Source organism: Anolis carolinensis, chromosome 2 (genome assembly GCF_035594765.1).
Source record: "Anolis carolinensis isolate JA03-04 chromosome 2, rAnoCar3.1.pri, whole genome shotgun sequence".
In the NCBI taxonomy this organism is placed as follows: Eukaryota; Metazoa; Chordata; class Lepidosauria; order Squamata; family Dactyloidae; genus Anolis; species Anolis carolinensis.
The window spans coordinates 210172136-210189233 of record NC_085842.1 but is presented as its reverse complement, the minus strand read 5'-3'; the positions used below and the strand labels follow the sequence as shown (position 1 = coordinate 210189233).

General features: G+C 38.8%; 1 protein-coding gene across 1 annotated transcript in view; it reads left to right on the top strand.

Annotated features, from left to right (window-relative positions):
* The window catches only part of LOC100555455 (unconventional myosin-Ia), an 82625-nt gene that overhangs the window by 17362 nt on the left and 48165 nt on the right, over window positions 1-17098 (top strand). Inside the window, exons 2-5 of the mRNA XM_062971638.1 lie at window positions 1242-1385; window positions 10006-10121; window positions 10636-10730; window positions 16357-16461. Of these exons, the coding sequence (XP_062827708.1) occupies window positions 1266-1385; window positions 10006-10121; window positions 10636-10730; window positions 16357-16461 (436 nt within the window). The 5' untranslated portion in view covers window positions 1242-1265. The remainder of the gene's footprint in view (window positions 1-1241; window positions 1386-10005; window positions 10122-10635; window positions 10731-16356; window positions 16462-17098) is intronic.

Below are 17098 nucleotides of genomic sequence, written 5' to 3'. Positions count from 1 at the left end.
GCAGACACTCATGCAAGATAGAAGATCGTTTACTCCTTTTGTACTTCAAGGTATCCCACCTGCATCCAACACTCAGCTGTCTAGCTGAATCATGTTAGTTAGGGCCCTTCCGGACAGGCCCTGTATCTCAAGATCTGATCTCAGATTTCCTGCTTTAAATTGGGTTATATGGGTCTGGGCTACCAGAAATCCTGGGATCAGATCCCAGGATATAAGGCCTGTCTGGAAGGGCCCTTAGAGAAGAACCATGGAATCAATTCTTCAATCAGTATCAAAACCAAGGTAAATATCACTGATTCAATTATTCTTCCCTAGTTGGAATTAACAACAGAGTTTACCAGTAGGTCCATATTGTTTATCCCACTACACAAAAGTACTGTTTTTATATGCAAGTGAAATAATAGCATCCATTGCATACATGCAAATTGCCAGTCCTTGAAACATGCACACCAGAATATCAATCATGTGGAGTCATTTTTTTCCAAAACAAAAAAAACAAGCAAGCAAACAAAGAAAAACAACAACATATGCACAATATGTCCATTCACAGTAATCAGGAAGGAAATTCACAATTTGTCAATGACTAGATGCTTTTAGCTGGTCATAAATATAAGTATTTATTAAAATATTTATATTTCACCCTTCTCCCCCTGAAGGGGACTCAGGGTGGAGCACAACATATATACGGCAAACATTTAATGCTTGAACATAAAATAAACCATAAATATACATAAACACTAAAATCAGTTATACTCACATTAAAACCATTATTGAAAACAATCACAAGTCAGCAGTGAAATTTCCTATTGCTGCCATTTTTTAATATGTAAAGCTGAGTTTTTGATATGTGTCTGTAGGCCATATTTTGGGTTTTGCCCTGTGCATGGGAACATTTGCGCAATAATAAAGATAAAAAATTAATAATATGGAGTGATTTTGTAATTGCTAAGAGAGTAGACAAATTCAGTATTCTGAAATTTTCAGTTTCACAGTATAAGAAAGATAGCAGGATTTGGATAGTCATCAAAATGTGATAATAGCCTCATCTCCCTAACTGATTTCTTAGCCCGAAAACTTATACTGGGCTCTGTGTCTTGCAAAACAGACATCTATTGTCATTGCTTCTATTAAACATCAAGAAGAGCCAACAGCAGCTTTTCTTTCATATTTCATGATGGAGAGACCTCAGTTCTGACAGAAAGCTCATTTGGATTTAACATGTTTGTCCCATTGTATTGCAGGTTGGCCTTTGTGGTTCTTCAACCATGGAGTCCATGGCTGTCCTTGACACTGTTGGGGTGGGAGACCTAGTGCTGCTGGACCCGCTGACAGAAGACGCGGTGATGCGGAACCTGGAGAAACGTTTCCACCAAAAGGACATCTATGTAAGAGGCATTGGGGGAAATGGGATCATATTATTGGAAGGAGAATTTGTATCCCAGGGTGGGAAGATGGAGAATCGGGAAGTAGGTGTGGCGGTAGAATGATGCATGCTGTTATAGTGGCAATTCTTCCATTCTAAAAAAGAGAATAAAGATTTACATAATATTTGCATTTACTCATCTATATTATACATCAGGCATGGTCAAACATTGGTCCAGGTGTTTTGGACTTCAGCTCCCACAATTCTTAACAGCCTACTGAGTTGAAATCCAAAATACCTGGAGCGCTAAAGTTTGCCCATCCCTGTTATATATGCACATTTAGATGCAATTGTTATCATATAAGTAGAAATTACAATGTTTCTTATAGAAGACTTCAAAGCCCATGCTTCCCTTCCCTTCATGAATCTTATATTTAAATTGGACTTGGAGCCAACAGCTCTTCAAATATAGCAGAGGTGAAGAGCCTTGCAATTCCAACAGCAAATCCTCTAAACACTTGTCACTAGATCCAGTAGTAAGAGATCATGGGAGATGTCATGCAAAATATTTTAAGCACCAGGGATTGCTACACTTCAAAATGGATTTCTTCAATATGATAAGTAATGTAATCCTGTGTATGTTTTCTCACAAATAAATATTGTGTGTTCAGTACGGATTACTGTCATTTGATGGGATGAGCATAATTAGGATCTTTAGATGTTTGGTTAATTACCATCATCCTTTGGCAAGCGATTCCATCACATCCTTAAGTTAGAAGAGAGAAATTGGATACGCAGTGTATGCAATCACTCCTAAATAGGAATGTAAAGAATGCTTGCAAATGTCTTTGTCCTTGACAAGGAAGAGCATCTCAACCAGGGGTCCCCAAAGTAAGGCCCGTGGGCTGGATGTGGCCCTCCAAGATCATTTATCTGTCCCCCACCCTCAGTTTTAGACGTAGGCTAGCCCAAAGTCTGAAATGACTTGAAGGCTCACAACAACAATAATCCTAATTAACTTGACTATCTCATTGGCCAGAAGCAGGCTCACACTTCCCATTGAAATCCTGATAGCTTTATGTTGATTAAAATTGTTTTTATTTTTAAATATTGCATTGTTCTTTCATTTTTGTTGGGGTTTTTTTTTGCACTACAAATAAGACATGTGCAGTGTGCAAAGGAATTTGTTCATACTTTTTTTCAAATGATAATTCGGCCCCTCAACAGTTTGAAGGATTGTGGACTGGCCCTCTGCTTAAAAAGTTTGAGGACCCTGATCTCAATTTTTGGGGGGGGGGGGGGGGAAGGGAAACCATTGCAAAATTATTTGCCTCTGCTTGGCACAAAAACACCCCAGGAGAGAATGTTTCTGGAACATGGCCATACAGCAGTGGTGTGCATTCGTATAGAATTGCTGTTTGTTTTGTGTAGTTTCATTCGTGTCATCTCATTTTCATATCTGTGTCCCACTAATGAAAATCGGCCACCTATATAACATGAATTTTCATCTGGCTTATGAAAAAATGAAAATTTTCGGACCATTGGCTGCAATGGGAGGGCTTCTGAGCCCCCCCCCCCCTTACCGGCTCAGTTTTTGGGCTGTAGGGGTGAAAATCACTACACATGGAGGGCATTTCGACCCCTTTTAGCCCACCAACTTTTAAAATGTTTGGGTCTTCTTCAGAATACTATTGTTATTAATATAAATATTATTATCAAGACCCATTGATGCATATTGGATGTAAATGGGAGGCACTGCTCTTCCAGACTCAGCTTAGGATGCAAGAATAACTGCTGTTCTTAATATCAATATACATATTATTATCAAGACCCATTGATACACATCGGATGTAATTGGGAGGCACTCTTTTCCCAGATTCAGCTTAGGGTATCAGAGTAACTAACGTTATTTATATTAATGGTATTATTAACACCCATTGGTACACATCAGCTGTAATGGGAAAGCAGCCCTCTGTCAGTACCTGCTTATTGTTACGGGGCCGAAATGAAAGGAAAACAAAAGCAAGCATGATGATTGTGCGGCTTTTATTTTTGTGTCGCTTCTCGTTTCCTACAAAAATGTCATCATTCGTTTTGTGTAGACGAACAGTCAAAATGAAACGATAGCATAAAGGAAACGAAGGAAATTTTTTCATGCACATCTCTACCACACAGCCTGGAAAACTTACAGCAACTCAAAACATCTATGCTTTATATCATTATCAGATACAGTAAAGCAATTGCGGTTTGTGCAAAGATACCCTTTTGAGGGGAGGGGCAAAGTCTTGGTGTGTGAAAAATTACTCCCCCAAATCATTCTTCTTTTCTGAAGAAAACTTTTGCAATGTATTTTTTTTGCATGAGATAATAAAATCAAGTGAACATCTCTATCCATACAAGATTCCTGTTTGGCACAGGCTATTTAGAACAATTTCAATCTGGTTTCACGCCTGATGACAGGCAGAGCCGGCCCTAGGTATTTTTCAAGTGTAGGCAAACAGAATTTTGGCACCCCCCCCCCCCCAAAAAAAAATCACTGTAAAATAAAAGTGTTGGATAAGCGAAAATGTTGGATAATAAGGATGGATTAAGGAAAAGCCTATTAAACATCAAATTACATTAAGATTTTACAAATTAAGCACCAAAACATCATGTTTTACAACAAATCAACAGAAAAAGCAGTCTCGACTGTGCCCCCCGTATGTTTGGCACCCGAAGCGACTGCTTAATTCGCCTCATTGTTGGACCGGCTCTGTTGACAGGACTGCCATAGGTTTGACTGCTGCAGTAGTTGAAGGAACAGGAGAAGATTATCATGTCTCTGTTGGTTTTGCTGCCAAATACTGCTTTCCCATTAGAACCACACAAGAAAGTCACAAGAATCATAAAGACCTTTTAAAGGAGGGCATAAGAGGCAACTGTACCTGGCTACATCAACATGGGCATTGATCTATTGTTACCAACTTCACCATCTCACTTGCTTGAATACTCTAAACCCAAAAACATAGAACAAGCAAGACAGTTGCGGGTTGCCACCCAGCCCAATAAATCAAATATTATTAAATTATTATCTTTCTTTATTATATCACTCTGTTTTCCTTCAAGAAGCCCTCGTCTATCTCTCAGTCTTATCCTCACAACTACATTATAAAGTAGAGTATAGACTGGTCCAAATGCACCTAGTGAACTTCAGGACTGGGGCCCCTTCCACACAGCCGAATAAAATCCCACATTTTCTACTTTGAACTGGAATATATGGCAGTGTGGACTCAGATAACCCAGTTCAAAGCAGATATTGTGGGATGTTATGCCTTAAAATTCTGTTATATGGCTGTGTGGAAGGGCCCTGAGAGGGAACTAGTTGAACCCGGATTTCCTGATATTCAGTCCAAAGGTCCAACTGCAATATCACACTGAATCCACATACACTACGGGCCCATTGTAAAAGGTGTTTTATAATCAGGAAAGAGCTTTGGAGAGGCCTTGGAAAGTGGAAAATACAGAGGGGAGAAGTAGCAAGAGTTTTGTACAATGAGAGAGAAATAAATAAAGAGATTGCGGAATCCCACAGGGGAGATAAATGTGAATTTCCTGTTCTTTCCTCATTGTTGAATCACCACTTTCTACAAAGAAGGAACTATTTTAAATATAAGAGTCATTGAAGAAAGACTCTACCTATATACCCTACAGGTACCTGTCTGATCGTGAAAGCTATGCAGAGCTAGTCCTGTTTAATGCTTGGATAGAAAACTTCCAACAAATACCAAGTGCTGTAGACTACATTTCATTGGAAGAAACTGGCAAAATTCCCTCTGAGGGCCCTTCCACACAGTCCTATAGCCCAGAATATCAAGGCAAAAAATCCCACAATATCTGCTTTGAGTTTGGTTATCTGAGTCTACACTCAGATAATGTGGGATTTTCTGCCTTGATATTCTGGGATATAGGGCAGTGTGGAAGGGCTCTGAGTATTCCTTGCCTAAGAAAACCCTATAAATTCTTACAGTGGATAGACACTGGCAGGTGACTTGAAGGCAAATACACATACATATACATACTGAAGAAGAAATCCCAGGGTTGTGGTTTCGCCAGGGATGGAAAAGTTGATGGTGGAAATTATGGCGAGCCCTTCAAAAAGGACAGATTTTACCATTGCATCTTGTTCTTTTTGCAGAGAGGTTAAAACCAAACAATTGAAAGGCTACACAGAGGCAGCAACAGAAGGGATTGTGCTAAATGTTTAATCTGATACAAATCAGGAAATTTTGGGTTGCTGTGAGTTTTTTGGGATGTGTAGCCATGTACGAGTAGCATTCTCTCCCGATGTTTTGCCTGTGGCTGGCATCTTTAGCGGTCTGTTGGAAATGAGGCCAGCGGAGTGTATATATATCTGAAATGTCCAGGGTGGGAGAAAGAACCCTTGTGTGTTTGAAGCAAGTGTGAATGTTGCAAGATTGACTAGCATTGGGACCCCCCTATGGCGCAGCGTGTTAAAGCGCTGAGCTGCTAAACTTGAGGACCAAAAGGTTGCAAGTTCGAATCCGGGGAGCAGAGTAAGTGCCAGCTGTTAGCCCCACCTTCTACCAACCTAGCAGTTCGAAAACATGACAATGTGAATAGATCAATAGGTACCTCTCCGGTGGAAAGGTAACGGTGCTCCATGCAGTCATACTGGCCACATGACCTTGGAGGTGTCTATGGACAATGCCAGCTCTTCGGCTTAGAAATGGAGATGAGCACCAACCCGCAGAGTCGGGAAACCTTTAACTTTACCTTTTAACCTTGCAGCTGCAAGATAAATCAGTCAGGGTATTTGTATAAAGGTATCCTGGTTGTTGTTTGCCTGGAGACATCCTTTGTTTAACTGGCACTTGATTGTTTGCCGTCTAGAATTCTGCATGTTCTTTATTTACTGTCTTGATTCTGGCATTTTTTAATACTGGTAACCAGATTTTATTCATATTCATGGTTTTATCCTTTTTGTTGAAATTGTTCATGTGCTTATGGATTTCAGTGGCTTCTCTGTGTAGTCTGAAATGATGGTTGTCAGACTGTTCCAGGATTTTTGTGTTCTCAAATAATATTCTGTGTCCAGGTTGGTTCATCAAGTGCTCTGCTATAGCTAAGGGAGAGGGAGTTGTTGTGAAAAAGTTTTAGAAGCAAGACACCTATAAGACTGTAGACAAGGAAGAAATGGATATTAGTTTGGAGCCTATGATACCTTTATATGTACTATTTAAATAGAAGACGTTGACCCTGTAAAGAAAATATATTATCTGAGAAATGATTATGGAACACTATTAGATGGGAAGTATTGCACTGTATACAACAAACATTTATAAATGTATGTCTATTTGGATAAAAAAATTTTTTAAGAAAAATTGGGATATTTGATCTTCCTTTAGATAGTCATATGTAATTGTTCACATTCTTGAACATTAACGTTGTGTCTTTTTTGTTTAATGGTTCATGTTTGTAGCAGATTTTAGTTTTTGAAAAAACAGTTTAATCTTTTTTAAACATTTGAGTATCGTGAATTTTAAGTATGTGTCCTTTTAATCTTTTTGGAGCTGCCTTGAATCCTGAGATGAGGTAACGGAAGGAATAACAACAATGTCATCATTATATATCATCACCATCACTACTACTATTACAGTGTTTTAAAAGTTATAATTATAGAGATTTATCCTGATGAACATAATTGTTTAAATTTTGATCATATTTTATTACAAAGAGAATCCCAGTAGATTTATAAATTGTTGCCTTTATAAAGATGTATCTCTTTTAACTGTTTTATCAGATCATCTTTCCCAGTGTATATCATCCAGATGTGTTTTTCATTTTTTTAAAGTTGCTTGTAAGAAATGCCCCTCTGCCTTTCTTGATAGCAGGCAGTATAGGACATATTAACAGTAGTGTAGGAGTGTTTACTTGCATTACCACCTTGTTCCATAAATTATATGAGAACAGGTGTGTTAAACTTTGTAACAACGTGGCATAGGTTTTGTAATCTTATGTGATGCAAAAACAAGTTTGGGGCCCTATTAGTCATAAATATAGTTACCTTTTATAGGATTGTAAATTTGCTACTTTGATGCCAGGAGCAAGTGAATATTCTGTGTTGTTGTTTAATAATACTGGCCATGGAATATTGCTTTTACAATTATGTTATATTTTGAAGCAACTGGTGTGGAATCTAAGGAACAAGTTTTTATTCGAAGCATGTTTTACATCCCTTGTGATGTGTATGATTATATAAGAAATTAGTTTGGTTTATAGTCCACTTTATAGAATCATAGAATCATAGAGTTGGAAGAGACCTCGTGGGCCATCCAGTCCAATTCTCTGCCAAGAAGCAGGAAAATTGCATTCAAAACACCCCTGACAGATGGCCACCCAGCCTCTGTTTAAAAGCCCCCAAAGAAGGAGCCTTCAGCACACTCAGAGGCAGAGAGTTCCACTGCTGAACAGCTCTCAGAGTTAGGAAGTTCTTCCTAATGTTCAGGTGGAATCTCCTTTCGTGTAGTTTGAAGCCATTGTTCTGCATCCTAGTCTTCAGAGCAGTAGAAAACAAGCTTGCTCCCTCCTCCCTATGACTTCCATTGTACATGGTATGCAGCCTACATTGCATTGACTTCTGTTTGTATGATATTCATCTTACTAAAATATTAATATAGCACAACCAGTAGTCAATGCAGCATAAGTTGTGTATATATTTTGAACAGAGTGCAAACAGAATACAGCACCAAAAGAAGCCAGCTGAGAATCATATGCATTTCCTGAGTTATTCTGGAATACAAACTATGTTGGTTATGATGGAACTGTTTGGTTAGAACTAGACATGTATGACATGAATACTGAATAAGAAACTACAAAGATCTATGAATGATTCAAACCTTGAAGCAGACGCATCACAGATTCCCTCAATGAAGATTACAAAACATAAACCCAACTGGAAACATGAATAATTTGGTTTGGATATACCCACATTTAGCATTGCAGGCTGTTCCATGAGCAAATATGTTTGCAAACGAGCCAAAATGTGTCATTCGTATGACTAATGCTAATTCCTATGAGATGCTAATTGAGGGTGTTTTTTAAGTGAGAGTAACAAGAAGAGAAATTAAATATCAGAAACTGCTGTGGTTCACCGATTTGGAAGAGCACAGAGAAAAGCTAGAGAAGTGTTCCTGTGGTTATACGGGAATTGTGGCTCTACAGTAGAGTCTCACTTATCCAACACTCGCTTATCCAATGTTCTGGATTATCCAACACATTTTTGTAGTCAATGTTTTAAATATATCGTGATATTTTGGTGCTAAATTCATAAATACAGTAATTACTACATAACATTACTGCATATTGAACTACTTTTTCTGCCAAATTTGTTGCCTAACATGATGTTTTGGTGCTTCATTTGTAAAATCAAAACCTAATTTGATATTTAATAGGCTTTTCCTTAATGCCTCCTTATTATCCAACATATTCGCTTATCCAACATTCTGCCGGCCCGTTTATGTTGGATAAGTGAGACTCTACTGTATTTGAATTTCTGACAAGTCTGGACCATTTCCCCTAAAATCAGAGAATTCCACTGCTGAAAAGGAGTATATTGCTTGCATATTTCTCTGTTCTCCAAACTAGAACATGTTATAGCTTCCTTAAATAATTAGCCTCAGTCCTTTCTCCATCACATTGGTTTGCATGCCTAACAGCCACATCTGTTGTGTGGCCAGAACTCCATGGGACTAAAACTAAAGATTTAGCTCCATGTCTTCTCTTCCATGCTTGTATTTAGATTTGATAAGGAAGAAAACCTGTTTGAATTAGGACCTCATCATATGGAAGTTTTCCATCATTTCTACCGGTTTCTACACACTTTAAAGATGGACTCCCACAGAGCCCATCAAACGACACAGGACTACTTCCAGTAGTTGCTTGTGGGACTCCATCTTCGCAGCGTGTCAAGATGGGAGGGTTTCAAAGACAGGCAGAAATCTACTCCACTTCTTTCCTTGCACGCTTAAAAAATGATATTTTTCCTTGTGATGGAAGGTAGTGGATTTGTCCAATTACAGTGTGGGTGTTCATGTGGGTGGTCTGATAATGCTCCTTCTGTTTCCATTAGTGATTTAAAAGATGGTATGGGTCCCGTTGAATGAAGTGTTTTTAAAATGTGCCTGAAGGAGTTTAAGGGGAATGATCCCATGGAAAGTGGTGTTTCAAAAAAGATGCCTTCTTTAAAAAGTGTGCTGGTATCCTTGAAATAGTTGAGCTAGTAAGGGGATGAGGTGATCCTATGTGATAGGGGAGAGTAAATTTTCCGTCTTCTTCAAAGACGGAACACCATGAAACACTGTGCAAAGAAGACAATTCCACCCACTTTCTTCCCTTGTGAGATGAAGTTCTCAGAAGAAAATCAGAAATGGCCTGACCAGCCTCCTCTGCCAGCCATATTACCTATGGTTTTTAGAAGGCTATGAAAAGCAGGTGAGGTGAGGGCAAGATCTAGCTAAAACTAGGAGGGAGCCAGGAATCAGGAGATGCAGTGTATGAATGGAATGAATCCCTCCTATCCAATGTGCACACTGTTAACATTTTGCTGGAATACTGAAGTACTAATCACATTCTTGCCCCAACAGACATACATTGGAAATGTGGTGATCTCAGTGAACCCATATGAGCCTCTGTCCATTTACTCAGAAGAGAAGGTGGAAGAGTATAGGAACTGTAACTTCTTTGCCGTAAAACCCCACATGTAAGTGAGAGATGAGTACAGCAAAAGCCCCACACTGATGCAGCACCCAGGAATGGGGTAAAATCGGTGCTGGCAAGTACCCACTAATGGAATAATAACAATGCATTAGATATCATTAAACATTGTATTAATGTTATCCAATACTTGCAGACCCTACCACCAGATGAAGACTATAGGTAGTCGAAATCGATTGTGGATCAGAGGTCTACTCATCCTTTACAAAGACTCAAGAAAATAAGCAAGGAAGTTTATTACATTGTGAATGCAACTACCATTCATCATATTGTGACTGTAACAGTTTGATTGTGATTTGTAACCATTTATCTGATATTTATATTCATTTATTGTATATATATACAATATTTAATGATATCTAATACATTGTTATTATTCCATTAGTGAGTACTTGTCAGTTCAACCCTTGGGAACCCATTTTTTTCTTATAGTAAAATCAGTGCTGGCAGAAAACAGGCAAATCATCCTAAATTCTTCTTCACTGTGCTTCTATTTATAGATATGCCATTGCGGATGATGCCTATCGTTCATTGAGAGATCAAGACAAAGACCAATGTGTTCTTATCACCGGCGAGAGTGGGGCTGGTAAAACAGGTGAAAACATGTTGAATTCTGGAAACAGTGTTTAGGAACTGTATGAATGAGAAGGAAAGATATATGATGCAGTTAAAGCAGAGAAAGAATCAGAGATAAGAAAGAGTTCTTCGATAGTGTAAATGCATTAATGTAGGAGTATAATGCTTGGGTTAACTAAAAGATGTAGGTTTCTTGAGTGAATGAAATTGGTTTGCAGTAACAGCAGAAGAAGAGCCTGTTTGTTGCATTTAATGGCACTGACTGGTTTCAATATAGCTATTTTATCTACAGAGTTTAGAAAAGACTTTTACTGTGTAATTGGAGCCATGGTGGCACAATGGGTTAAACCCTTGTGTCAGTTGAACTGCCGACCTGAAGATCGGCAGTTCATATCCACGAGCCGGGATGAGCTCCCATCTGTCAGTTCCAGCTTCCTATATGGGGACATGAGAGAAGCCTCCTACAAGATGGTAACACATCTGGGCATCCCCTGGGCAACATCCTTGCAGACAGCCAATTCTCTCACACCAGAAGTGACTCCAATTCACCTTTGACATAATAAAAAACTAAAAGACTGTGTAATTGCGCTTCTTTGTCCATGGTTTTTTTTTCTTTTAAGTATAAAACATTATTTGTTATTTTGTTTCTTAAGAAAAGGCAATAGTATTGTACAGCATGATAACATAAGACAAAACTTGAAATGACACAAAATGGAAACCAGAAAGTTTAATCTTATCAAATCTATATATATAAAAGAGTGATGGCATCACGGCAATTCACAAAACAACAAAAGTACAGGCCCCCCAACCTCAAAATTTGACAACACAACCCATCATCCATGCCTCAAGGTTGATACAACAAAAAGAAAAGAAAAATAAAGTCCTAATTAGAGGGAGAGCAATAATTTTTTTTATCCAATTGCTGCCAGTTTAGAGGGCTAATCTCTGCCCACTTGGTTGCCTAGCAACCAAGGGACAGCCAGGTTTCAGTTAGGGGACAGGCAGATTTAGGCCTCACTTAGACTTCTTCCACAGATTATCTAATTTGCACTGGATTATATGGCAGTGTAGACTCAAGGCCCTTCAACACAGCTATATAACCCATTTATAATCTTATATTATCTGCTTTGCACTGGGTTATCTTGACTCCACACTACCATATAATCCACTTCAGTGTGCATTTTATACAGCTGTGAAGGAGCCTCATATAATCCAGTTCTGAGCAGATAATATAAGATTAGAAATATACAGTAGAGTCTCACTTATCCAACGTAAACAGGCCGGCAGGATAAGTGAATATGTTGGATAATAAGAAGGGATTCAGGAAAAGCCAATTAAACATCAAATTAGGTAATCGTTATACAAATTAAGCACCAAAACATCATATTATACAACAAATTTGACAGCAAAAGTAGTTCCATGCGCAGTAATGCTATGTAGTATTTACAGTAGAGTCTCACTTATCCAACACTCGCTTATCCAATGCATTTTTGTAGTCAATGCTTTCAATATATCGTGATATTTTGGTGCTAAATTCATAAATACAGTAATTACTATATAGCATTACTGTGTACTGAACTACTTTTTCTGACAAATTTGTTGTCTAACATGATGTTTTGGTGCTTAATTTGTAAAATCATAACTTAATTTGATGTTTAATAGGGTTATCCTTAATTCCTCATTATCCAACATATTCGCTTATCCAACGTTCTGCCGGCCCGTTTATGTTGGATAAGTGAGACTCTACTGTACTGTATTTACAAATTTACCACTAAAATATCACAATGAATTTAAAACACTGACTACAAAAACATTGATTATGAAAAGGCAGACTGCGTTGGATAATCCAGAACAATGTATAAGCGAATGTTGGATAAGTGAGATTCTTCTTTAATATGAAATAATTACTGGGATAGAATAATGCAGAACAATATAATCTCTAAAACCAGGACAGTAAATAAACAGGGGAATTCCACACAGGAAACAATCAGGGCCAGCTAACACCTCCCAACAAAGTATTCCCATCATCAAAGTCTGGAAAATCCTCTGTTTTCTCAGGGCCACAGACAGTAGAAGCACATAAAATATCGCAAACAACACCACTCTGAAAACAAGGGAATTCCAGACAGGAAACAATCAGGGCCAGCTAACACCTCCCAACAAAAAATTCACTCAGGGAGGAAACAGCCAGGCTTTAAAGCTGCAAGGCCATTACATCCTAATCATTTTTCCTAATTGCAGCATTCATACTTGCCTCCAACAAACAAAAAAAACCAATCAGAAATATTGTATATTCACAACCTTTAGGAAATAATATCCCCTGATGGCGCAGCGTGTTAAAGCGCTGAGCTGCTGAACTTCTGGACCGAAAGGCCACAGGTTTGAATTGGGGGAGCGGAGAGAGCCCCCACTGTTAGCCCCAGCTTCTGCCAACCCAGAAGTTCGAAAACATGCAAATGTGAGTGCATCAATAGGTACTGCTCCGGCGGGAAGGTAACGCCGCTCCATGTAGTCATCCCACATGACCTTGGAGGAGTCTACGGACAACGCCGGCTCTTCAGCTTAGAAATGGAGATGAGCACCAACCCCCAGAGTCAGACACGACTGGACTTAATGTCTGGGGGAAACCTTTACCCTTTACCTTAACTACCACCAATTCCTCAATACTTTATTTCCCATACCACCATACTTCGCCACAGCAACACGTGGCCGGGCACAGCTAGTTTGTTTATAAATGTTATACTTAAAGTATACCGATGATCCAGCAGTATTCGGATTATTTTTATTACAGCAAACCAAATAAGACATAAGGAAGCATATCCATAAAAATTTAATTGCTCTAGTACTTAATAAATAGGCTGCATTTCTCAATGAATCTGTTTTGATGTTGACATCTTTATCTTACTCTGATCATATTTGTTAACTTCATAAAAACTTCTTCACACATAAGAAAGGCGAAATTCTTTAATTCAGTAGATGTATCATAATTTCACGACAAATGGCATTTAGCAAAACTCAATCATAAAATTACAGGATCCAGAGGCAGAATATAATCTATCCTTTATTCAGTACAACTAAGGGCTTAACAGAGCACACTTTGAGAACTGCTAGTATAGACAATTTTGGATTTACTATATGAAATCTATTTCAGGCGTCTATTTTAGTGGAAAGTGCACTTTGGTTCAAAACTATATTCTTTAACTGAAAGGTGACATTATGCTCTCCCAAAAGCCCAGCTTTCTTATACATATACCAGTAAGAGAGATAGATAACATAACTGCATCATACTATGTTAACAGAAAGAGAGGCAATGCCTATTTTTTGTGAAGTATTAGATTGTGTTCAGGATTTCACTGCACCTTATTAAACATTTTGTACCGAGTATTGTCATATAGAAGATAATGGCTGAGGTTCTTCTGGTCAGCATAACTGTGGGCTCTTCCACACAGCCCTATATCCCAGAATATCAAGGCAGAAAATCCCACAATATCTGCTTATCTCGGTCCATACTCAGATAATGTGGGATTTTCTGCCTTGATATTCTGGGATATAGGGCTGTGTGGAAGGGCCCTGTGTCAGCTAAATAGGAGGAGAAGGAGCAGTAGCAGCAACAACAGAAAAATAAATATGGGTGTTGCAACAATGAGGGGATGGTAATAAAACCCATTTTGAGAAGGACAGCCTTGGCTGCCATTGTCCCACCACTGAAATGTCTTAGCTAAAAAGGATTCATGCCAATAGGAGTCATACTTCTGTTGGAATAAATCTTGACATAATTCTAGGCAGCATTCTCAAAGTTATATGTAATAATGAAAATGTAACTCATAAAGTAAAAGGCAAAGGTATCTCCTGACTTTAAATCCAGTCATGTCTGACTCTGGGGTTGGTGCTCGTCTCCATTTCTAAGCCGAAGAGCCGGCGTTGTCCATAGACACCTCCAAGGTCATGTGGCCGGCATGACTATATGGAGCACTGTTAAAAAAAACTTTTGATAGTACCCCGAAGTTGAGATTATTTATCTAGATCATTGTTAACTTTCTGTAAAGGTTTTCAGAATTAGTTAAATATCCCAGTGTGCAAGCAATCAAGACCCCTGTACAACCAAGACCTGTTTATGATCAAAAATCTGTTGGATTCTACAGTTTTTGAGTCATCTAGGCCCTAAATAATTAATTTGGACCTCACTTCGTGACATGGAAAATATCTAAGATATTTTTTTCTTTCCTTCTGCCATCCAAAATAAGTGGTAAAGTTCTGTGTCAGGAAATTATTCTCCCAGAGTGATTCCCAACCTCTAGTCCTCCAGGTGTTTTGGACTTCAACTCCTAGAAGTCTCAGTTGCCTTGGCCAATGATCAGGGGTTCTGGGAGCTGAAATCCAAAACGCATAGAAGATCAGAGTTTGGGGAATACTGCTCTAATAGTTTCAAAGCTTTTCATTAGTTCCTTTATGAATAGAACTCTGTTGTCAGCATATACTGTATTTACTCGAGTATAATGCACCGTTGAATGTAATGCACACCTCAAATATGTAGGTGTGCATTACAAAAAAGGATTTTCTCTTGAATGTAATGCAAGGCTGTGGTGACCACAAACATTCAGATGGGAACCCATGCCTTTTGGTCTGTTCTTCCAACTAGCCTTTTCACAGCCATCACCAGCCTTTGGTCCTACACAATGTCCTGGTGAGAAGTTATGTCCTTCCATTAGGCCTGGTGGAAAGCCAGCAGTAGCTGCAAAAAGGCTGGTGGGAAGCTGTCCCCCTTCATCTAGCCTTTCCACCAGCCTTTTTGTGGCCACTATCAGCTTCTCAACACCGCACTGGTCACCGCAGCCTCTCTCCCCAGCTGGGATCTCTTGTCCAACAGCTCAGGCTGGTTTGGGTGTGTGATTCTAACATGCCATTGAATCTAATGTACACCTCAACTTTAAAGCTGTAATTTAGCCAAAAGAAGGTGTGTCTTAGACTCGAGTAAATATGGTACATGTAAATTGCATTCTTTATGTTTTATTCTTAATCTTTTTTAATATCAATTTCAGAACCTTTTATTGAACAATATTGCTTGATCTTTCAGGTCCCATTTACACCGTGGACTCATATAATGCAGATTGAGCTGGATTATATGAGTGTACACTACCATATAATCCAGTTCAATCTGCATTACAACAGCACTGTAGATGGGACCTGACTGTACTGCTTGGATCTTCCAAACTCAGGGCTAAGACTTTCTGATTAAATCATTCCAGCCTTACTTCTGACTTCTTGTTTCCTACTGCCTTTGTCTTTACCAAGTGCTATAATCTTGTCCAGTGAGTCATTCTATCTCATGATATGTCCAAGGTATGAGAGTTTTACTTTAGTCAACATTACATCTGGTAGGATGAGATGACGTTATCCTCTGTTTTCTTATGTCTGTTCATGGAGACTTTTCATATTTTCTCCCCAGCAATGTGTTCCCATTTTCTTCATCTACATAAATCGATTGTCCCCTGGTGAATGTTCTCCTTTCTACCTAAAGTCACTTAAAGTGCTCACTATCTTCCAACAAAGAACTCTGTGGAGTGCAACAAGAGCATAGCGAATAGGAAGTATATACAGCCTCACTTCAATTTTATTCATTGCTATTCTTCTCTTTAATCCATCAGAGGCCAGCAAACTAGTGATGTCATATGTGGCAGCTGTATGTGGAAAAGGAGAGCAGGTGAATCGTGTCAAGGAGCAGCTGCTGCAGTCCAACCCAGTACTGGAAGGTATGTGTTTACTACCTCCCTCCCAGGAAATATGACAGGAACAAAGTCAAGATACGATCAAGACTTTTTGCAGTTATTACTCATTACTTGGGAGAGATCCACATGTCTTTATTCAAGCCAGAGCTTCTGCTGTGTTGCAAAGGCCATCATATTTTTCCCACACTCAACAGAGCAACATTTTCTTGTTGGGAAAATACAGTTATTGCTCATGGTCTCTATGCATTATTCGCATATGGGCTGATGTGCATCTCTTCAGAATTGTTGAAAATTTCTATAACTGATGAGGTCTTTAAGTAGGGACCCCACTCACACTATACTGTGTATGTCCAGGTGCTACATCTGACAAAGAAAGAGAAATGCATATGGGATTCATACCTACAAGGCAATCAACTTCAACAAATGTGCTTCCAACCCAGTTAATGTAACCTGTTTTAATGATCCCAGGATCGTGATCTACAGTGTTTCAGTATTGCAGTCTCATGCCTTTGACATCATTGAGACATTGGAGTTACTAATAATAAGACTGATTTGTCCTTACTAGCTAAAGAAGTTGTTTAGCTGTTCATGTAGCATGTTTTCTACCCGTGTGCTCTCCCAGAGGGGATTGTATCTGTCTACAGCCCCCAATGCACAGTTC